A 21142-nucleotide genomic window follows, 5' to 3' on the forward strand; every position below is an offset into this window, starting at 1 on the left:
TCTGAAGAAGAGTATTTTAGACTGCAGATGACCAGTCATCTGGAATTGAAGGCAACCTCAAAGTCATTAAGTTAAAGCCTGCAATTTTTTAAAAATGATTTTATCAAGGTCACATTGCTCAGGCCAGTGCTCTTTTCACATTACATAATAGCTCTGCTTCTGTACTCAAATTTGATTAGATCTCCCTCCATACCTTAATTACAGTTTTGACTAGTTTTAATTTTTAGGTTCTTGGCCCTCTTCCTGTTTATTATGTGAGCCCTGTCTTTATATTTACAAATAATTGTTTTTCTTCAGTCATTCTTTTCTCACCATTCACTGAATATAAGCTGATATGATTTGAAGCATGCTTCTGAATGGTCTCATTCTTCCCCTTATCTTCCTCCACTTTTATAGGAACTTTCTCTTTTGTGAGTCAAAAGTATATAGTTCTGGTTAAAATATATGTGTTAACTACTATGATAGATTTTTAAATCATGGAAAATAACTTTTGGAGCAAAATTAGACATAATAAAAATTAGAGACTAGTCTCTAATTCCCCTAGAAAATTTTTCAAGAATAGTAGGATTACAGGGGTGCCTGGGTGTCTCAGTCAGTTAAGCATCCAACTCTTGATTTCGACTCAGGTCATGATCATACTAACCTTGAGATAAAGCCTCACCTTGGTCTGTGTGCTGACAATGCAAGCTTGCTTTGGATTCTCTCTCTCCTCTCTCTGGCGCTCCCCTGCTCGCTCTCTCTCTCTCTCTCTCTCTCTCTCTCTCTCTTAAAATAAATTTAAAAAAACAACAACACTAAAAACAAAAAGATTAGGGGTGCCTGGGTGGCTCAATCAGTTAAACATCTCACTTGAGTTCAGGTCATGATCTCACAGTTTGTGAACTTGAGCCCCACATTAGGGGCTGCACTGTCAGTGCAGAGCCTGCTTGGGATTCTCTCTCTGCCTCCCTCTCTGCCTGTTCCCTGCTTGTGCTTGCTCTGTCTGTCTGTCTCTCTCTCAAAATAAATACTAAAGTTAAAAAAAAAAGATTAATAGGGCTACAGGTTATTAGGATAAACCTTAGAATTTACCTAGTCTAATCCCTCAATTTTCACAGGGGGAAATTTAACTGTATATAATAGCATTGGAAACACTGGAATAAACAAAGATAAATGGTTGTTTACTTCAGGACTTCTCAGAGCCTTTAATATATGAATATGCATGTGAATCTCCAAGGAGGAATTACAATATCCAATTGTATTTTACCACAGAATATCTTATTATGGATTATCTTTTAGTATCTTCTGGGACACTAGTACCCATGTACCACATGTTTGAGCATTTATTAGATGTCAGGTGCAGTTCTAAGTACTTTACATGTTTCAACTTATTTTACATACTGTCTGTATTCGTTTGTTCTTATTATTATGTGAAGATCTGTGTTCAAGAAATAATGTGCCATAGTAGAGAATATAAGGAAGTCACAAGATGTGTGTGTGTGTGTGTGTGTGTGTGTGTGTGTGTGTGTGTGTGTGTGTAAATGCTGAATATAAGTCCTGGGCATTGATTCATTTACAGCTCATCATCATGTGTTCTATTTAGGTGATCATTGGTCTCTTTATATAACTTTAGATACTTACGATATTCACTATATACTTTATTAAATATGAATATAACTTGGTATTTTCTTAGAGCAATTCATTTGTAGAACATTTACTGGTATCTACCATAATCTAGATTTACACTGTATCTCATGAGCTTTTAACATTCCATTAATACGATAGAAGTTCTCGTGGTTAATATGTTTTGTAAATGTTGATTATATATATATGGTTTTCTCCACTTAAAAAAATTCCAGAATATTAGGAAAATATTATTGTAAAACATGCTAGGAAGAAAAACACACCTCCCCATCAGTATAACCAGTATTTACATTTTTCTTTATATTTTTCTAACATTTAAAAAAATAATGTTTATTTATTGAGAGAGAGAGCAGAGAGAGAGGAAGACACAGAATTCAAAGCAGGCTCCAGGCTCTGAGCTGTCAGAGGCACCTGGGTGGCTCAGTCGGTTAAGCCTCTGACTCTAACATTTTTTTAAAGATTTTATTTTTAATGTCTACACCCAATGTGAGGCTTGAACTTACAACCCTGAGATCAAGAGTCACATGCTCTACTGACTGAGCCAGGCTGGCACCCCTTTCTAACATTTTGGTAGCTACTGTAGAAATATATACTCCGTTGCCTCCAGCCAGTGAATCACACTTTTTGCTCTTGTCTACGTAGTTCTTTTCCTTGAATCGGGCTGGCTTTGTGACTTGTTTTTGATTAGTGGAATGCAGCAAAAGTGATTCTGTGTGACCTTGAGGCTAAGTCATAAGAAGCCTTGCAATTTTTTTCCTCTAGTAAGAAGTCAGCCTGCTCTGAAACCACAAAATGTGTGGAACTCCAAACTAGTCATAAGCTTGTATGGTGAGGCTGCATGAAGGGAGGAAGAGGAGAGCAGGGAAAGGTCCCAGCCAGCCTTCCACCTTTCCCAGCAATCCTAACTGATATTCTACATGTTTGAGTGAAGAAACCATCTTCTATGTATATCCATCTCAGTATTACGTTCAGATAGATGATGCAGTTAAATGACAAATGGGGCTGGAATTAACTGCAACTATGCAAGAACCCAAGTGAGAGTCACCCAACTGAGCCCAGTCAACTCACAGAACTGTCAGAGATAATAAGTACCTGTTTAAAGCTATTAAGTTTTGGTGTCTACACAAGAGTAGATAGCTAGAACAGTGCATAGTGATATGTAACAAAACACACTAAAAAGTCATATTTGATATGTATGTAATATGTTACAGATATTATATGTAATTTTTAAATATAAATGGGAGGCCTGGGTGGCTCAGTGGTTGAACGTCCAACTCTTGATTTCAGCTCATGTCCTGATCCCACAGGTTGTGAGTTTGAGTCCCATGTCGGGGCTGTTCACTGACAGCACAGAGCCTGCTTGGGATTCTCCCTCTCTCTCTGCCCCTCCCTCGCTTGCACGCTCTCTCTCTCAAAAAAAAAAAAAAAAATAATAATAATAATAAAATATAAATATCATATTTGACACATTAGTCTACACCTGGTAGTGTACTAGAGGTTGCTCACACAGGCTCACAAGAGGCAGTTGTGTGCCTTTCTTCATGACTCCACATTAAGTGAGTAGCTTGAAAGTGGCATGGTTGGTGTATTTACACTACAAACTTTGTAGATGCTACAAAACAGAGCTTACCTCCATCCAGAAAGCCAGTTGTTAAACATTTATAAGCATACCACTGTATCTTCCTTTTTTCACTTTACTTACGTTATCATTGTTGAATGGCTACTTATTTGGTTATTTTTTCTAGATACCTAACTAGAATGTATCTTTATTTAAACAATTTCCTATTATTGGTCTCCTGTTCCTTTAGCATGTATTTCTTGAAACAGAATTTGTCACTTAAAAGGTATACACATTACAATTTTTAGTAAGTACTGTGAGATTGTCTATCAGAAATATTATACTAATTTATATACTGCTCTTCCATGGAGATATTTCCTCATACCACACCCAACTCTTAGTTTTATATTTGGAATGCTCAGACTTAAAAAAATGAAGTTCTCTACTTTTATTCTTAAAAAATGTTTAATAGATATTCACACAGTTAAAAACCCAAAAGTTATATGAGTATATGGGAAAAAAATCTCCCATTTATGCCTGTGTCTCCCAGCTACCCAGTGCCCTTCCCAAGGTAGCTTGAATATTACAATGAATTTTTATATCCTTTCAGAGATGCTTATGCATGTACAAGCAGGTATATTCCTTTTTCTTTTTTCACTCAAGTGGTAGCTACTATTCACATTTAACTATATATCTTGGAGACTAATACCTGAAGAGAAAAGTCTTCCTCAATATGTTTTATGACCTCATAATATTCCATTCACTGGATAAACACATTGTTTCTAATATTTTACTATTGCAAACAGTTTTTGTATATCATTTCACATAAATGTGAATAAATCTGTACATAAATTTTTAAAAGAATTGCTTGATCAAGAGTATAATTTTTTAGATACAATTGACATATATTAGCTTCATAAAGTATATAATTTTGGTAAGTATTACCAAATTGTCTTTTATAGAAGTGGTATGGATTTATATTCCTATCTCCAATATGTGAGAGTATATTTCTCCACACATTTGCAAATGCAACATACTATCAGACTTGGATCTTAACCTGATGGATTAAAAATGTAGAATTGTCATGTAATTTTAATTTTTTTAAACTGTGAGTGAGCTTAAGCTCGTATATTTGTATTTCATTTTTTATAAACTATCCATATCTTTTGCTAATTTTCCTTAAGTAGTAGACTTTTATCTATTTATAAAACTTATTTATTAATAAAATTAGTCCCTTTATCTGCCATACATTTGTAACAATTTTATACCAGCTTTTTTATTGTCATTTGACTTTATGGAAGTTATAGCCATGCAGAAATGTTGGGGTTTTATGAAGTCAGATTTATCTGTCTTCACTTTTATGGCTTGTAGATTTTGTGTTATAACTAGAAAGTCATTCTCCATCCTGAGAATATAAAAGCTTTCATCTTGAACTTTGTGGTTTCTTTTTGGTTGTTTACTTTTTTTTTACATTTGAATTTCGATCTACTAGGAATTTATCCTGGTACGAGATATGGTGTGGCTTCAGTGCTATTTTTTTTCCAAATACCTAACTAGAATCCACTTACTGAATAATTCATCTTTTCCAGATGATTTGAAATATCACATGTAATAAATAGTAAAACTATGCTTTCAGTATACACAATTATATTATAGCTCAATTCTACTTATTTCTTATTTATTTATTTTTAATGTTTATTTTTTGAGAGAGAGAATGCAAGTGGGGTAGGGGCAGAGAGAGACAGGGAGACACAGAATCTGAAGCAGGCACCAGGCTCTGAGCTGTCAGCACAGAGCCTGATGTGGGGCTCGAACCCACAAATTGCTAGATCATGACCTGAGCTAAAGTCAGATGCTTAACTAACTGAGCCACTCAGGGGCCCCTACATATTTCTTTTCTCTTTCAGTTTAGACTTGTGTGTTCGTCTATATGAACTTTAGAATCATCCTGTTTAATTCCCAGGTAACTCTGTTGGTATTTTTATTAGACTTGTGTTAAATTTAATGGCTAAATCAAGGAGAATTTGCATTTTTATAATAGTGATTGTTTCTAGCAAAGAACATGTTTTAAGAGGAGTATATTTTAAAGTTCTTCCAATATATCACTCATTTTTCTTATTAAATTTATTCCTTCCTAGTTGTTTAGCTTTTTTTTTTTTTTTTTTAACTGTGTTTGTACTTGTTTGCTAAGGCTGCCATAACAGTATACTATAGACTAGGCAGTTTAAACAACAAAAATTTATTTTCTCACAGTTCTGGAGGCTGGAAGTCCAAGATCAAAGTATCATCAGGGTTGGTTTCCTCTGAGAACTCTCTCTTTGTTTTGTGGATGATCACCCTCTTACCATTTCCTCACATGGCCTTTTCTAGTAGTCTTTTTTTTTTTTTTAATATGGTCTTTTCTCACATGGTGCATCCTTGGTGTGTAGGTGTCCAAATTTCTTCTTGTAAGGACACCAGTCAGATTTGTTTAGGACCCATCCATATGACCTCATGTAACCTTAATTATCTCTTTAAAGACTCTATCTCCAAATGAGTCATCTTATGAGGTACTGAGAGTTAACTTCAACATATGAATTTTAGGTCCTCTTTTTGCCTACTAACTGATTGATTGTTATGTATGTATATATGAAAGTGATTTCTGTATTTTACCTTGTACCTTGCCACCTTGCTTATGATTTGTAATAATTTTTACCTTTCTCTTAGTTTTTCCAGGTATAAAATTATATTACTTATAAATAATAATTTTATCTCCTTTATAGTTTCTATACTCACAATTTGTTTCTTTGGTTGCAATCTGTTAGAACTGTTGAAACAAGGCTAAGAATGGTGGTATAGTACATATTCTTGTATTCCTGATGTTAATGAGAATATTTAGTGGCTTCTGGCATTCCCATTAAGCATGATACTTTTAGATTGAGATAGAGTTATTAAAAAAAATTTTTTTTAACATTTACTTTATTTTTGAGAGACAAAGAGCAGGAGCAGGACAGGGTCAGAGAGAAAAGGAGACACAGAATCCAAAGCAGGCTCCAGGCTCTGAGCTGTCAGCACAGAGCCCTACGTGGGGCTCAAACTCACAAACTGTGAGATCATGACCTGAGCTAAGGTTGGGTGCTTAACCGACTGAGCCACCCAGGTGCCTCGAGATAGTTATTTTGTTACTTTAAGAACTTATTCATCATCTCCATATTTTATTATAACTTTTTAAAAAACAAAAACGGATGTTCAATTTATCAAATGTCTTTGGCGTACATGAAAATGATCATGTATATTTTTCCTTTGATCCAGTGTGTTGAATTTATAAATTGGTTTCCTATTGAACCATCTTTGTATTTTTGTATTTTGTATTTTGGTTATGGCATATTCTTTGAATTTGCTGTTGGATTCTGTTTGCATAAAAATTCATAAATGATACATATAGTTTTATTGTTTTATAGAGTCTGTTGAGTTAGGTACAACTTTATGCTTGCTTGTGGAATCAGTTAATATTTTACTATCATCTGTTTCAATTAATTTTCAAGTTTATTTGAATGGAATTGAGCAAAGTAATCTCTTAAAGCTATTTTAGTTTTGTTCTCTTTTTCTTAATGTTTATTTATTTTGAGAGAGAGAGCATGTGCAAGCAGGGGAGAGGCAGAGAGGAAGAGAGAGAATTCCAAGAGAATCCCTCCCCCCAACACAGGTCTCAATCTCGCAAATTACACGAGCTCATGACCTGAGCCAAAAGCAAGAGGTTGATGCCTAACTGACTGAGCCACCCAGGTGCCCCATTTTTGTTCTTATTGTAGCTGTGTGAATGCAGGCATGTGCATGTGTATTTGCTGTTTTCTTCCCTTTGTTTGTTTCTTCTATTTTTATTAGTTTCTGTTCCTTAGTTTACTTTATTGATAGATAATATAGTTAACATTCCTAGTTAGTCATTGATCTATTAAGGTGAATACAGTTCTTGTTCTGCAGAAATTTTAAGTTTTTAGTAATCAAAACTGTCAGTCTTTTCCTCTTATGGCTTCTTTCATGTTACTTTTTAATTTTTTTTTTTAATATTTATTTTGAGAGAGAGCACGTGAGCAGGGGGAAGGGCAGAGAGAGAGAGAAGAAAGAGTCTGAAGCAGGCATGGAGTCTGACGTGGCTGCAATCTCACAAATTGTAAGATCATGGCCTGAGCCAAAATCAAGAGTAGGTCGCTTAACTGACTGAGCCACCGGGTGCCCCTTAGTGTTACTTTTTTTAAAATGGCCTTCTGCACCATCATTATAAAAATGTTCTTCATTCTTTTCATACTTTTATGATTTGTTGTAATCCGCCTAGATTTCCTTTTCTTATATGAAGTGACATCTAAATTATTTTGTTTCCAGATGGATTGCCAACCATCCCAACATTATTTATTAAACAATATATGATCTTTTCCCCCATTTATTTGAAATACTTTTATCATATACTAAACTTTCAACATTCTATGAAAAATCCTATTGCTCTTTTTGGATTGTACCAAGTTTATAGGATTAATTTGGGGGATAATTGAATTGATATCTTTAAAACATTGCGTGTTTGCATGTAGAAACGTGAACTGTTTATCTATGTACTTCAGTTTTTCTCTGTGTCCTTTGATAGAGTTTTATCATTTTCTTTGTATTTCTTGCTAGGTTTATTTCTAGATATTTTTTTAGTTTTTGTTTGCATTATAAATGAAATTGTTTTCATTATGTTTCTTCTCTGGTTATTGATGGTATATAAGAAAACATTTGATTTTTGTATGATCTTACCTTAGTTACTGAACCCTTTGATTCTCTTGGATTTTCTGGATAGTCTTTTGTCTCCTTGTTCCCAGTATTTATAGTGTTTTTTTGTGTGTGTGTTGCTTCTGGCACGGCATCTTATTGAACTGACAAGAACTTCTGGAATGGTAGCCTTATTCTTTTTTTTTTTTTTTTCCAACGTTTATTTATTTTTGGGACAGAAAGAGCATGAACGGGGGAGGGGCAGAGAGAGAGGGAGACACAGAATCGGAAACAGGCTCCAGGCTCCGAGCCATCAGCCCAGAGCCCGACGCGGGGCTCGAACTCACGGACCGCGAGATCGTGACCTGGCTGAAGTCGGACGCTTAACCGACTGCACCACCCAGGCGCCCCGGTAGCCTTATTCTTTATAGCACCAAAGGACAAAACTAGGACAGGTGGCCAGAATAGCTGGAAGAGGGGGTGCCTGGGTGGCTCATTCGGTTAAGCGTCTGACTTCGACTCAGGGCATGATCTTGTGGTTTGTGACTTCAAGCCCCACGTCGAGCTCTGTGCTGACAGCTCAGAGCCTAGAGCCTGTTTCCGATTCTGTGTCTCCCTCTCTCTGTGACCCTCCCCTGTTCATGCTCTGTCAATAATAAATAAACGTTAAAAAAATTAAAAAAAAAAAAGAATAGCTAGAAGAGGGAAGTGGGAAGGAGCAAGCTTGTATTTTATCATCAATACCACTGTCTAATTATATTCATACAATAACTAGGTTGAAAACAAATTAATTTGTTAGGTAAAGAATAAGACTAGATGACTTCTAAGTCTTAATGATAGTTGAGAGTATAAAGAAAGAATTAAGGAGTGACTTTAAGAACTCTTGTATAGAGGGTAGTGGGGGTGCAAAGGGTAGAAGAACAGGAGTAGGAAGTAAAGAAGAAAGTAATGAAAGTGAGAATGTAATGCCTTATTAGGAGAATAATCATGACTATACAGTGTTCTAGAAGCCAGGGGAGATAAAAGTTTTGTAAAATGTGAGATAGTCATTAATAACTGATGCTACATAGAAGTATTAAGAAAAAGTGAAACAGGGATGTCTGGCTGGCTCAGTTGGTAGACCATGCAACTGATCTTGATCTTGGGGTTGTGAGTTCAAGCTCCACATTGGGTATAGAGATTACTTAAAAATAAAATCTTAAACAACAACAAGCCGTTGTATTTTTTAATGAGAAGGTTATTTGTGATCTGCTTTAGCGTCTCCATCTGCTTCTTAATTATAGTTCTTAACTATTCAGTAGTTTCTTTAATTTGTATTTTCATTTAGATTATCAGCTTGATGGAAACATTAATCAAACCTTACATCTGTTTTTTAAGTCTCATGGGACTTTGAAAAGAATTATTCTTAGAGTGGTGGATGATCTATAAATATTTGCTGTTTGATTTTTAGGTAAATCCTAAAGGAATCACACCTTAGTTCTAAGTTATAATTGTAATATAAGTTCTATGTTTTGAGCTTACCAGGCTACTATAATAAACATAAACATAAAATCTAAACATAAACATAAAATCAGTTACAGATAAAACATAACAAAATTTCTAAATGAAATCAATATAAAAGACAAAAGAAACTGATTTATATAATAGAAATGCAAACTGATGACCAGTGATTAAAAACATGGGCCTACTCGACTTCAGGTATGAAGTAGCAAGAGGTGATTTGGTGTTCAGTTTCTGGGGAGTATTGAAAAGCAAAAGTATCACTTGGAAGTCAGAGGACCAGAACTAGGCTCACTGGTTAAAAATAAGAATTGGTGCACCAGTTGGTTAAGTGGACAGCTCTTCATTTCAGCTCAGGTCATGATCTCATGGTTCATGAGATCAAGCCCTATGTTGGGTTCTGCACTGACAATGCAGAGCCTACTTGGGACTCTCTCCCTTTCTCTCTCTGCCTCTTCCCTGCTCACACTGCCTCTCTCTCTTCCTCAAAATAAATAAATAAACATTAAAAAAAAAAAAAAAAAGGAATTGGAAATGGGGCTTCCCTGCTCCTGAAAGGAAGTTTGTATAGTGATACCACCTGTCCCCTGAAGCTGTAGTTAATATAAAAATATTATCTAGAGATGTGGGAGAGCGCCAGCACAGCCTTAAGACATTCAATGTTTAAGCCAAACTGTAATGACTCCATACCTGAATCTCCAGTAACCAATAATACACAACCTGGTTTTTGATGAGGTTCCTGTGGGCACTGGTGAAGACAAACCAAAAGCCATAAGACAGGGTGAGATGAGGGAGAGAGGAAGGGAGAGAGAGAGAGAGAAAATTCTCAAGATCTGCAAACTAAAATCCCAAAGCACAATTTAAAAAAAAAGGCCAAACTTAGAAGGCATCTAACAAAATCAACAATCAGAAGATGGATTTGCTCCCAGATGAAATGAAAGTAGTAAGATAATTTTTTAAAGACTTAAGAATAAGAATGTTTAGGATTCTCCAAAAGATAAACAATATAAACCATTTTAAAAGAATAAGAAATTATGATAAGTCAGCAGAAATGAAATAATAATAGACAAATAAGAACCAATTTTAAGACATCTTAGAATTGAATTTATGAAAATTAAATCAGTAGATAGAATGAACCCTAACATAAGACATGGTTGAAGAGGGAATTAGGGAAGAAGAAAGTTATTCTCAAGAGTTCACCCAGAATACAGAATATAGAGAGACATACAATAGTAAAAAATTATGTAATGTAGTTAAGAAACATGAAAAACAAGGATTGAGGAATTTCAGTATACATCTAATGGGAGTTCTAGAAGAAGAGGCCATAAGAATGGCTAAGAAGCAGTAACCAAAGACCTAATGTCTGAAAATTCTCCAGAAATGAAAACTTGGGTCCTTACATTAAAAGTACATTCTGCAGGGGCGCCTGGGTGGCGCAGTCGGTTAAGCGTCCGATTTCAGCCAGGTCACGATCTCGCGGTCTGTGAGTTCGAGCCCCGCGTCAGGCTCTGGGCGGATGGCTCAGAGCCTGGAGCCTGTTTCCGATTCTGTGTCTCCCTCTCTCTCTGCCCCTCCCCCGTTCATGCTCTGTCTCTCTCTGTCCCAAAAATAAAAAATAAACGTTGAAAAAAAATTAAAAAAAAAAAAGTACATTCTGCATACTAAGTAGAAGAACTAAAAATCACAATGAGAAACATTCAGTGCAACTACAAAGTGAAAAGGATAAAGAAAAACTTAAAAGCTGCCAGAGAGAGGAAATAAGTCTCTAAAACATTATCAGTTAACCTTCTCAACAGAAACAATAGAAACTAGAAGGCAATGAGCTAATGTTTTTAAATTGCTGAGAGAAACTTTACCCATCTATACCACCATTCAAGATTGAGGGCAAAATAAAGACATTTCAGGCAAAGACTAAAATAATTTATCGCTGGCATACCCTATCTGTAAGAATTTCTAAACGTCATCCTTTAGCAAGAAGAAAAGGGAATCTAAAGGTAGGCATAGGGTGTACTTTTTGACAAAAAAGACTATTGTCTTTAGTATAACTAAAGATAATATAATTATTTTTGTAAAGGTTGCTTTGAATTTCTGGAAAATAATCTAAAGTGTGCTAGGAGTATTCAAAAAGATGAAGGTGCTGATCATTTTAGCTATAATTTTTTTTTAATAAAATGAAGTATATTTTCTAAATGTATGTGTTTATTGAGTACCTACTATGTGCTGGCACTGGCCTAGATTCTGGGGATAAAACAGTGGAGAAAATAATCTCTTCATGGAGTGTATATTTTAGTGGAAGTAAACTGTATACTGCTTAAAAGAAACAGTATAACCCAAACAGACAGACTTGAATACATTCGTAGACAGGAAAGGATGCACCTGGAAAATCTATTGCTGTGATGAAGTGAAAAGCTGATGTGACAATATTAATCTCAGATAAAATACAGTTTAAGGTGAAGAGCATTAATAAGCAAAATGAGCAACTAGAGCATTATTGAATTTACATAACATCTAACAGAGGCTTGAAAGTGAAAACTGACAGGATTCGAAGAAAACTGATGAGTCCCCGGTTATGATAGATTTTGGCATACCTCTATTAAAACAGGTGAACAGAAAATTGAATGTATAGAAAATTTGAACGACAGAACTAATTGATATAGTACACAGAGGAGATTTTGTACCCAACAGAGAGTATGTGTTATTTTCGAGTACACAAGGAATACTTAGAAAAATCGTGTCCTAAATCACAAAGGAAGTCTCCAAAATTTAAGGTAACCAGAATAATATAGACCATGTTCTCTAACCACAATAATTAAAATTGAAACCAACAATAAAAAGAGATTTTTAAAAACTCCTATCAATAGAAACTAGAAAATGTACTTACAGATAACTCATAGGTTAAAGAGGAAGCTTGAAAACAGCCAGCAGGTAGGTAGAAGGAAGGGCTATAAAAGATATGCACAAAAACTAATAAAATGGAGGGGGGGATTAATACTTCCCTAATTTTATATTGTAATGATCAATGATAGGACTAACAGAATTGGCCAAGAAGAATATAGGTATTATATTTGAGGCTCTATTCCTATTCATGGCTTATTTTCTACATTAATAATCTTTTTCTTTAGAAGATACCATTGTGAGCTAATAAGAAAAATATAGGACTCAAAATACAAAATAGAAACTTAGTTGAAGAGTGTGTATCTTTTACATATAACAAAATTAACTGTAGAACTATGTAAGTGAAAATATCAAATTGTAGAATTACTTTACTGTTGTTTATTTAAAGGATTTATAATGGCCTTTGATAGAAAGTTCTTTCTATATATTTAAGGTATTTTTCTTTCTCTTCTTGTAGGTGACTCAGATGAGTCGTCCAGACCTGATTCTCTTTCTGATGAAATACCTGATGGCTCTCATAGTTGGTATTCCCTCCATTTTTTGGGTTGGAAGCAAAAAGACATGCTTTGAATGGGCCAGTTTTTTTCATGGTCGTAGGAAAAAAGAGTAAGTTGAAATTATCACAGTGTTCACAAACCTCATATTCACATAAAAGTTTTACGTTGCTTATGTTAAAACACTTTGGATTTGGAGGATGTATTTCGACATGATTATAACCTCAGCTGCTACTACTGAGCACAGTAGCGTGTCAAAATTAAAAGCTAAAAGTTTATTCTGACAACGTAGCCAAGTAGAACCAGACTTGAGGTCTATGCCTTACTAATTCAGAATATTTGAGAGAAAGCCAATCTTATTTTCAAAAATTTAAATTTTAACTAAAATTAACAAATTAATGCTTTTATGTATATTATTATTTGATCTTCTCAGTATTCTTGTGAGGGCTGGTATGTATTATTTCTGTGTTACAGATGAGAATACTGACACAGAGAGGTTAAATGCTTTGGCCAAAATCACAGGTATTAGGTTAGACTTTCCTTTCAGTTGCCCATTGTCCTTCCAAGTATACCAGAAATGATATAAAGAGATAACATGTTATTCCATTATGATAAAGTATATATTAAAGCCAAAATAGATGATATTAAATGCATTATAAAATGATAATGAAATACATTAAAGAAATTATTTTAAATCATTGTTGGCCACACTGCATATTAGAATGTCATGGTAAAATATATTTACAGCATCTTTAATCATAAAGCAAAAGGAAAACAAGACTACAGTATTCACAAAGGAATAAATCATTTCAAACTTTTATTCAGTCTAAATCTTACATGTATACTATACCTGAATTATCACAAATTCTAAGTTGAGTCTCTATGCTTATGATTTTACCTAAACTAAGGTCCATGGAAAATGGGTTTTGGGAGAAGGTTTGTGAAGCTCTTAAGGTTATATTTAAAATGTTGTGCCTTGGGGTGCCTGTGTGGCTCAGTCGGTTGAGCATCGACTTTGGCTCAGGTCATGATCTCATAGCTCATGTGTTCAAGCCCTGAGTTGGGTTCTGTGCTGACAGCTCAGAGCCTGGAGCCTGCTTTGGATTCTGTGTCTCCCTCTCTCTCTCTGCCCCTCCCCAACTCACACTCCGTCTCTCTCAAAATAAATAAACACTAAAAAAAATTTTTTTAATGTTGTGCCATACATGGGTTAATGTACTTTTCCCATACAACTTAAAATGCCTCATTAACAAAATCTGTTTTCTTAAGTACAGTAATTAGGCGTTACTATTACACAGATTAGATTGAGATAAAAATGCACAGTTTTAAAATGTACATTTCTTATTACTATATCTGAGACTGCTACTAGTGATATCAGATAATGCATTTCTCCTTTAAGTAACAGTTTCACAGAGCAGAGAAGGAAAGAAGGGGAAAGAGTTATTCAACAATAACAACAAAAACCTATTTCCTGGGCATTCATTTTTTAAGAAAGTCTTTATAGAATGCTTACTATGTGCCATGAACTATGTTGCAACACCAGGGATGCAGCAGCAAACAAATAGGCTGAGTCCCTGCTTTCATGGAATATCTGTCCCTATGGGATTTACTGTGACTTATCTGTATATTCTTTGACATTTTTAAATATATTTTAATCACACTAAGAGATAATACTGAGGAAAGGTCTTGTATTAAACATTTCTGGTCACCTCTGGACCTTATACAAACAGTTCTGTAATAGGGTTATATTAGAAAGTCTAGGTAGAACTAAACCCAAGCTACTCTTATGGAGAATTATCTTAATTATTTGGGGGATCCTGGTTGGGCCAGAATCATTTTGAAACTGGTCAGAACTCCCAAGACCCTTCTATTTGGTTTTCTGTGACCATGGATCCCCACCTAACAAAGCCATTGTAATCCTCCAAGCCAGGACTGTGCCCTGGGCTAGAGGGCAGCTCCTTATGCTGGAGCTCAAGGGTATGAGCATCCCATAGCTATTTCTAGCATGTGTCTTCTACTTTAGCCTTGAGAAGTAACTGTAAAGTAATCGTAATAATGGTTACCAATTAATTGAGCACATTTAATATTCTAAGCACTGTTCTAAACATTTTATATACTATTAAACCATTTAATCCTTCAAATAGCCTTGTAAGAAAGATCATCATTTTACAAATAAGGAAACTGAGGCATGGATTCAGGGTTTCATAGTGAATGCTAGAATTGAGATTCAGAACCAAGCGTTCTGACTCTAGGCTCTAGTCTTTGCTCTCAACCTCTTTGTTATGTACTGTGCTACAAAGAGACTATTTTCTAAAATTGTGCTAATCAAATTAATGTTTTCCCTCTAAGTGAAGCCACACTTAAGGTTGTGTTTATACTAGTAACGCTGACACTGATTGAAATATTTTTAGAAATCTTCTTTTGGAATTATCTGGATCATATCACCTAATTTCTCTGTAAAATGAGGGGACAAACCTTTACCATTTCAAGGTGGATTAAATTTTTGTCATAACCAGATGTCAGTTTGAACCAAGTTTGAAAAATAAGTTTAGAAAATAAAGTCAGCAATCAAGACTGACTTGGGATTTATGAATATATGAGTAGGGCCTCTGATGAAGGAGAAACAAATACTGTTTGTTTTTTTCAGCTATCTTTGACTTGTTCTTTCTTCTATCCAGTTTTTGACACTTTGTTTCCAGGGTGTGTGTGTGTGTGTGTGTGTGTGTGTGTGTGTGTGTGTGTCTGTGTCTGTCTCTGTCTCTCTCTCTCTCTCTGTTTCTCTCTCTCTGTCTGTCTGTCTCACACACACACAGACACACACACACATATATGTTATGTTTTATCATTAAGTTTGATCCTTGACTGTTGGTTTTATTGCTTGACTTTTGGAAGTTCTCTAATCCTTTAGAACCTCAGATTTTTCATCTATAAAATAGAGATCACAGTATTTATTCTTAATAGATACCTATTCATAACAGATAACTCATACTCTCTTAGAGATACCCTCTTAGGACATTGATCTCCATAATAAAATAAAAACATTATTAAGAAGGATCAAAGGAGAGTGTATGTAAAATACCTGGCACAGTGTGGGTACTCAACAGATATTTGCCTTCCTTTAGCCCTTTTACCTCACTGCTAAAACAGTAACAGTAACAACAATCCTTTTGTAATCTGAAAACTTAGAATATATGCACTCTTTTAAAAAAATTTTTATTCATTCATTTTCATTTTTTTTTAATTTTATTCATTTTTATTTTGAGAGAGAGAGAGAGACCGAGCATGAGCAAGGGATGCGGGAGACAGAGGGGGACACACAGAATCCGAATCAGGCTCCAGGCTCTGAGCTGTCAGCACAGAGCCCCACATGAACCCATGGCTCGAGCCCCACAGCTCGAACCCATGAACTGCGAGATCATGACCTGAGTTGAAGTTGGACGCTTAACTGACTGAGCCACCCAGGCGCCCCTAGAATATATGCACTTTGTTAATGTATGATCCAATCTTTATATGTTAGAGTTTTGTTTTTTTTCATGAAATTGTTTATCTAATTTTAATTTAAACGTCTGATTCTCATAGTTGCTTGTTTACATAAACTGACACTGATCTTTGCAACTATTTCACTGGCTCTTCTTATCAGTTTAATTACTGCTTTGTTTATCATCATAAATAAATGTTTTTAACCTTTCCATAGCAGTTAAAAACTTTTGCTCTTGACAGTAATTCATCTCCTTAGTTTTTTTTTCCTTAAGGCTTTAATATATCCGGTAGTTAATTTTATGTTCACTTAATTTTTCATATGTTTTGTTTAATTATGACCAATCATGTTTAATCTAGCACTGAACAACTGCTTTACCATAAAACCAACTTGTAGCCTGAAAACAACTGTTGTAACTTACAAGTTCAAAAAATAGCTGTGTTACAGTGAGGCCTCTGATACATCCATAAACCATGCAAGAACAAATTTCTCTACTTTATTATAAAATCTTTTATAATATTTCAGTGTGATTGAGAATCAAATTTCTTTTTTTTTAAGTTTATTTATTTATTTATTTTGAGAAAGACAGAGAGAGAGAGAGAGAGAGAGAGAGAGAGACAGAATCCCAAGCAGGCTCTGTGCTCCTCTGCCTCACAAACTGTGAGATCATAACCTGAGCTGACATCAAGAGTTGGACACTTAACTGACTGAGCCACCCAGGCACTCCTAGAATTATAAACTTCTTTAATTGAAAGGAACCTTTTAGAAATGATAAAATTGTATAGCTTCATTTCATAGATGACAAAAATGAAAGAAAGAGAATAATGACTTGCTTAAGATCGTGTATTTATTGAACTAAAATCCTGATTTCCTTACTTTGATGCAGGCTTCTTTCCATCATACCACTTTAGAGTACAGATTGATAGGGATTTTTGTTGTATTCTTTCCTCTGTCAACGATGTTACCTTATATCTCTGCTAAAGACATTATTTGAAGAGCAATTAATTTCAAGAATAATGTCAGTATGTCACAAAAGTGTTGTTTATTGGTCTATGGGAATGTTAGTCTGTATCTTAAACTTAGTATTTTGTTCTCTAGGATAGTGAATGAGAGCCGACAGGTACTACAGGAACCTGATTTTGCTCAGTCTCTCCTGAGGGATCCAAATACTCCTATTATAAGAAAATCAAGGGGAACTTCCACTCAAGGAACATCCACACATGCTTCTTCAACCCAGCTTGCTATGGTGGATGATCAGAGAAGCAAAGCAGGGAGTGTCCACAGCAAAGTAAGCAGCTACCATGGCAGTCTCCACAGATCCCGTGATGGCAGGTGAGTTTTTTTGGAAGATTAGTTTATTTCATAAGTTGAATTAGTCACACAACTTAAGAATGAAGAGTAGCCAAATCTGAAATAGAAGTTGGACTTCATTTGTATTTTTTAAAAAAAAATTTAATTGAAGTATAATTAACATAGAGTGTTATATTACTTTCAGGTGTACAATATAATGATTCAACAGTTCTATACATTATTCAGTGCTCATCATAAAAACTATAGTCTTAATCCCATTTGTCTGTTTCACCCATCTTAAAGAATTTAAGAATCTTTTTTTGTCTCTTTTTTTCTTTGTTCATTTATTTTGCTTCTTAAATTCCAAATGTAATGTGAGTGAAATCATATGGTATTTGTATTTTTCTGTCTGACTTATTTTACTTAGCATTATACCCTCTAGGTTTATCCATGTTGTCACCGGTGGCAAGATCTTTTTTATGGCTGAGAGTAATGTTACCCCCTTTTATTTTTTAAAGTTTATTTATTTATTTTGAGAGAGAGAGAGAGGAAGGTTGAGTGGGAGAAGAGAGAGAGAGAGAGAGAGAGAGAGAGAGAGAGAGAGAGAAAATGAATCCCAAGCAGGCTCTACACTCTGCATGGAGACTGACATGGGGCTTGATCCCACTGAGCCAATATCAAGAGTTGGATGCTTAACCAACTGAGCCACCCTGGTGCCCGTATTCCCTTTTTTATATATACCACATCTTTTTTTTTTTTTTTTAAGTTTATTCATTTTTGAGAGAGAGAGAGAGAGAGACGGAGCATGAGCAGGGAAGGGACAGAGAGAAAGAGAGGGAGACAACAGAATCCGAAGCATGCTCCAGGCTTGGAGCTGTCAGCACAGAGTCCAACTTGGGCATTGAACCCATGAACCATGAGATCATGACCTGAGCCAAAGTCAGACACTTAACCGACTGAGCCACCCAGGCGCCCCTATATACCACATCTTATTTATCCATTCATATATGGGTGGACATTTGGGTTGCTTCCATGTCTTAACTATTGTAAATAACGCTGCAGTAAACATAAGGGTGCATGTATCTTTTCAAACTCGTGTTTTCATTTTCTTTTGGTAAATACCCACTAGTGGGATTACTGGATCATATAGTAATTCTATTTTACATTTTGTGGGGAACCTCCATACCATTTTCCACAGTAGCTGCACCAGTTTGCATTCCCACCAATAATGCACTAAGATTCCTTTTTCTCTACATCTGCACCAACATTTGTTATTTTGTGCCTTTTTTATTTTAGTCATTCTGACAGGCATGTAGTGATATCTCATGGTTTTGATTTGTATTTCCCTGATGATTAGTGATGTTGAGCATCTTTTCATGTGTCTGGTTGGCCATCTATGTATCTTCTTTGGGAAAATGTCTAATCAGGTCCTCTGTTCATTTTTTAATTGGATTATTCGTTTTTCTGGTATTGACTTGTGTAAATTCTTTTTTTTTTTTTTCAACGTTTTATTTATTTTTGGGACAGAGAGAGACAGAGCATGAACGGGGGAGGGGCAGAGAGAGAGGGAGACACAGAATCGGAAACAGGCTCCAGGCTCTGAGCCATCAGCCCAGAGCCCGACGCGGGGCTTGAACTCACGGACCGCGAGATCGTGACCTGGCCGAAGTCGGACGCCCAACCGACTGCGCCACCCAGGCGCCCCTTGACTTGTGTAAATTCTTGATATATTTTAGATACTAACTCCTTATTGGATATATCATTTGCAAATATCTTCTCCCACTCAGTAGGTTGCCTTGTTGCTTATTGACAGTTTCCTTCACTGTGCAAAAGCTTTTTATTTTGGTGTAGTCCCAATAGTTTAATTTTGCTTTTGTTTCCCTTGCCTGAGGAGACAGATCTAGAAAAATGTTTCTCTGGCCTATGTTCAAAACATCCAAATTGGTACTGAAGAATAAAACTTAACACTATGTGCAGATGACATGATGGTATATAGAGAAAACCCTAAAGACTCCACCAGAAAACTGTAAGAACTGATAAATGAATTCAGTAAAGTCACAGGATAGAAAATTAATATACAGAAATCTATTGCATTTCTTTACATTAATAATGAAGTAGCAGAAAGAGAAAAAAAATCGCATTTACAACTGCACCAAAAATAATTAAATACCTAAGAATAAATCAAAGAGGCAAAAGACCTATATTCTGAAAACTATATAACATTGATGAAATAAAGAGGACATAACAAATGGAAAAATATTCCATGATTAAGTTTTGGAAGAACCAATATTATTAAAATGTGCATACTACCCAAAACAATCTACAGATTTAATGCAATCTTTGTTAAAATACCAACATCAGTTTTCACAACTAGATCAAATAATCCTAAAATTTGAGTGGAATCACAAAAGTTCTGAATAACCAAAGCAGTCTTGAGAAGGAAGAACAAAGTTGTAGGTAGCATAATCCCAGATTTCACAATATACTATAAAGCTGTAGTAATCAAAACAAGATGGTACTAGGACAAAAATAGACACATCGATAGTCCAAAAATAAACCCACACATATGTGGTCAATTAATCTATGACAAAGGAGGCAAGAATATACAATGGAGAACAGACAGTCTCTTTAACAAATGGTGTTGGGAAAACTGGACTTTTTGTAATAGGCAAAAGAATGAAACTGGACCACTTTCTTACACCATACACAAAAATAAATTCAAAATGGGTGAAAGACCTAATGTGAGACCTGAAACCATAAAATTCCTAGAAGTTGGACATTATTAAGCTTTTAAACTTTGCTAGGTACGGTTGCCCTGGATTATGTCCATCAGACTTAAAGCCGCTCAGAGGAGTTTAGAATTTAGACCTGATGCAGTAAGCAAATAATGGAGGCATTGAAGGGTTTTGAGCAGGGAGAAGGTCAGGGTGAAAGTGGATATTTTAGTAAGATATATTTAGCAAGCAATTACAGAATGCATACTATGTTAAACACTATGCTAGACTCTGGGAATAAGATGATTTAGGTATAATCTTTGTTCTTAATAAGCTCAAGAAAGATAGTGTAGTCAGTATTAGTGCTGTAGTTAAAAACATGAGGTCTGGAATGAAAATCCTTGGTTTCCTCATTTGTACAATGGAAATAGAAATATCTGCCCCTTTAGGAATGTTGTAAAGAGTAAATGAGATAATATGGGTAATTGCTTGGAACAGTGCTTATCTCAGTAGATACCTGATATCAACTTCTGTTACTGTAAATGAACAAGTAAAGTAAAATATAAGTATGATGGCAGAGTACAGAACTTGGCAAACTTTTTCTATAAAAAGCCACTTAGTACATATTTTAGGCTTTGTGGGTTGAGCACACGGTCTCTGTTGCAACTATTCATTTCTGTTGTAGCATGAAAGTAGCCATAGAAAATGTGTACAGTCAAATGGAAACAGCTTTTCCTTTTTATTTATTTGTTTTTCAATTAAGCTTTATTTATAGAAATAGGAAGAGCCAGAGTTGGCCACTGAGCCAGTTTGCCAACCCATTTTGTAGGAGCAGTAGTGGCATGGAGGAGGGAGTGAATCTGGTCGG

At 35.2% G+C, this 21142-nt stretch overlaps 1 protein-coding gene across 3 annotated transcripts in view; it reads left to right on the forward strand.

Annotated features, from left to right (window-relative positions):
* FZD3 (frizzled class receptor 3) overlaps positions 1 to 21142 on the forward strand; it is a 96929-nt gene that overhangs the window by 66250 nt on the left and 9537 nt on the right. For all 3 annotated transcript variants that reach the window (XM_040467001.1, XM_040467087.1, XM_040467164.1), the window contains 2 exons: positions 12756 to 12904; positions 17369 to 17602. In XM_040467001.1, the coding sequence (XP_040322935.1) occupies positions 12756 to 12904; positions 17369 to 17602 (383 nt within the window). The remainder of the gene's footprint in view (positions 1 to 12755; positions 12905 to 17368; positions 17603 to 21142) is intronic.

This window comes from Herpailurus yagouaroundi, unplaced genomic scaffold, assembly GCF_014898765.1.
Source record: "Herpailurus yagouaroundi ecotype Mexico unplaced genomic scaffold, PumYag 28, whole genome shotgun sequence".
In the NCBI taxonomy this organism is placed as follows: domain Eukaryota; kingdom Metazoa; phylum Chordata; class Mammalia; order Carnivora; family Felidae; genus Herpailurus; species Herpailurus yagouaroundi.